General features: G+C 47.5%; 1 protein-coding gene across 1 annotated transcript; it reads right to left on the reverse strand.

Moving 5' to 3' along the window:
* Positions 1 to 1,509, reverse strand: LOC147866350 (protein EXORDIUM-like 2). Its single transcript, XM_087316792.1, has one exon. The coding sequence runs from the start codon at positions 1,448 to 1,450 to the stop codon at positions 353 to 355; it is 1,098 nt and encodes a 365-aa protein (XP_087172918.1). The 5' UTR covers positions 1,451 to 1,509; the 3' UTR covers positions 1 to 352.
* Positions 1,510 to 2,882: the final 1,373 nt, after the last annotated feature.

Below are 2,882 nucleotides of genomic sequence, written 5' to 3' on the forward strand. Positions count from 1 at the left end.
AAAGCAAAAAGACAAACACAAGCCCTAGCCCTAGAAGTAGATATGTACAGAAATCATGTAACGTTTTTTTGTTTTGTTTTGTTTTTGTTTTCTTTCCATTGGTTTGGAGTATCAGTACAAGTAGTGGCAGTAGGTAGTAGTAAAGAGGTGAGGGGAGACGATAATTGGCGGTGGATAAGGACCAGATCGTGGATAATTAAAGATCAAATGGGGGAATGAATGGGAATGGTCATGAATGGTAATGGTAATGGATGAATGGGAATGGTAATGAATGGTAATGGTGATGATGAATGGGAATGGTAATGGTAATGGTAATGGTAATGGTGATGATGAATTGTAATGGTAATGGTTGTCAGAGGGGGACACAATTGAGGGAGGAGGGGTTCCACATGGCGGGGATGAGGAATCGGCGGCCCCGGATGCCATGGGCATTGAAGCTAGAATCGGAAGGGGCATGCTTGAGGAGGTCACCAGGGTAGCCAGGGTAAGCCCCCCTACCGAAGATACCGGTGCACGCGGACACCGCCTCCAAAGGCGCCGAGGCATCGCCTTGGTAATAGCCGGTGCCGAAGGGATTGGTGGCGGCCCCGGCCAGGAGGGTGGCCAAATTGATGACCATGCCGTCCAACCCGACGTCCCCGTTGGGCGGGCGGAGGGGCGGGGTCTGGGGCCCGTAGTGGGCGGCCGCGAAGGGCCACGCGCATTGGCCCGGGCATTGGGCCGCCGAGTTCCCCACCCACAAGTAGGGCACCATCTTGTCGTGGCTGACCTCCGACGGGAACGTGTACGCGTGGTACCCGCACGAGTTGAGGCAGAAGCCGTCCACATACACGTCTTGCCCAGTGAAGAGGATGTGGATGGATTTGGACGACAATTCCCGCGATCCCGATCCCGATCCCGACCGCGAATTGGAGAAGAGGAGCTTCTCGACACCCGCGAGGGTTAGCGTCTTCCCGGCCGACTCCCCCGCGTCCCGCGCTTGGCTCGCGACCCGCAATGCCGGCATCACCGACCCGCCCCACGCATCCTTGTACCCCGCGGTCGTGCTCCACCACGCGCTCACCGTGTTAGCCGCCGCCGAAGAAGAATCGGAATTGCTATTACTATTGTTGCTACCACCATGAGCACCACTCCCACTCAAATTGGGCGGGATCGGGGCGAAGGATTCGAGGAAGTCTAGGAGGATCGACTCCTGGGCCGGCTCGAAGTGGCCGTACCACAGGATGTGGACGTCGAGCCGGCCGGCCCCCGATAGCACGGGCCCGTTGTGGTAAGGCAGGAGTAATGGTGGGGGTTTCACCAGTGCCAAGCTCTGAGAGTAGAGGTTCCAGGAGTATGGCTTAGAGCTCAGGGCTGCTGCTGGTGTCCATTGGACACACACTACTACTACTACTATTATTACTATTAGGAAGCCAAACACAGCATTATCAGTTAGACTACTACTACCCATGCTCTTTTGTTTTAAAACTTTTACTCAATTTGCTTTGTCTTCTTTGTTGTATATAACTATATAGACTGACTGACTGACTGACTGATTGTGTATGTATGTAGTTCTTCATTCATTTGGTTAGTTTATATATACATATGTATGTCTGTATGTGTGTACACATTGCTAGACCTTTATCTGGGCTTTTGCCCCTATCTCTCTATCTATCTATCTATCTATCTATCTATCTATACACATGACCCTTTGATAGCCCTTGTCCACACTCACTCATCGCACAGTCCCCCATCTCGTGCCCCACTCTAGATTAGGCCAATGCCCCGCGGGGGCCCATTCTACTTGTGCGCTCTCCTCCTTAATACACTTTTGCTTAACCATCGAGCCGCTTCCGTTGTGCGCATCTCATGCACTGTCGTTCATTTGTTTTGGGTCGCTGTATCTCTACACTTGTGAGGGTCCCAACATGGACCTTGATAGATAAGTCTAGACTTGTTTACTCGCGTTTTGGGTTTATGACAAGATGCCCGTGTGTGGACCCTCCTTTGTAGATCCTTTGGGATTGGCTTGTCTCTACACATGAGTGGGGGGGAGTATGTTCTAGAGATGGACTATTGTCCACGTCGGGAATACCTACCCATGATTTGAACATGGCCATTCTTGCATTTCGGTTTTACAAGCTCAGTGTGTAACTTTGTGTAAACTCTTGACATCACAACCATTTCTAAATAACTCCTTATCAATGTGAGTGTACTCGAATGCGGGGGTCCCTCCTCTACGAGAGTCGAGATGTTCACTTCTTTGCATCTAACTAGCTACATTTTCTATTATGGTAAAGCTTGGACAAAGAGATGATATAGAGAAACTATTCAATGGTTTGCTTCTTTTTTGGTTTCAAAAGTCTATAAAAAATATGGGTTTACACTTCCCAATGGGCATGTGGTCACATATTTCGAAATATCAAATCGTACAACATGTCCAAAATTTACGTTTGTCTATGTTTAGATTGTAATGAATACAGAAGAATAAAGGCCGATTGCCGTTTTATATCACAATATCACCCAATTCCACCTCCGTCCTTCGAGCAAATAAATGCCTTTAACGTACAAGAAAAAACAAAGCTTAAAAAGAGCCTTATATATATATATATATATATTCTTCGAACTTCCTCATTTTTACATCGAGACGTAGAGAAGCAAATGATTCTACTAGCAGAACGTGTGTCAATGCTCACGACAAATCCCAACATGGCATTTTCTTGTTTGTACCTCATAAAACTCTAAACCCAAAATATCACTACTTATAAAAATGGAGGTAAATTTTGGGATGCATTTATATAGCCGACACTCTCTTCTTTTTCACAAACATAAATGTAAAAGTAAGCACGGCATGCTTTCGAAACATTGGACCATAAGTCAAGCATTTAGAAGTCTTGGAAAAA

Source organism: Azolla caroliniana, unplaced genomic scaffold (genome assembly GCF_043228905.1).
Source record: "Azolla caroliniana isolate FFs.n. ecotype wild unplaced genomic scaffold, voAzoCaro1.0.p SCAF_3, whole genome shotgun sequence".
Classification (NCBI taxonomy): Eukaryota; Viridiplantae; Streptophyta; class Polypodiopsida; order Salviniales; family Salviniaceae; genus Azolla; species Azolla caroliniana.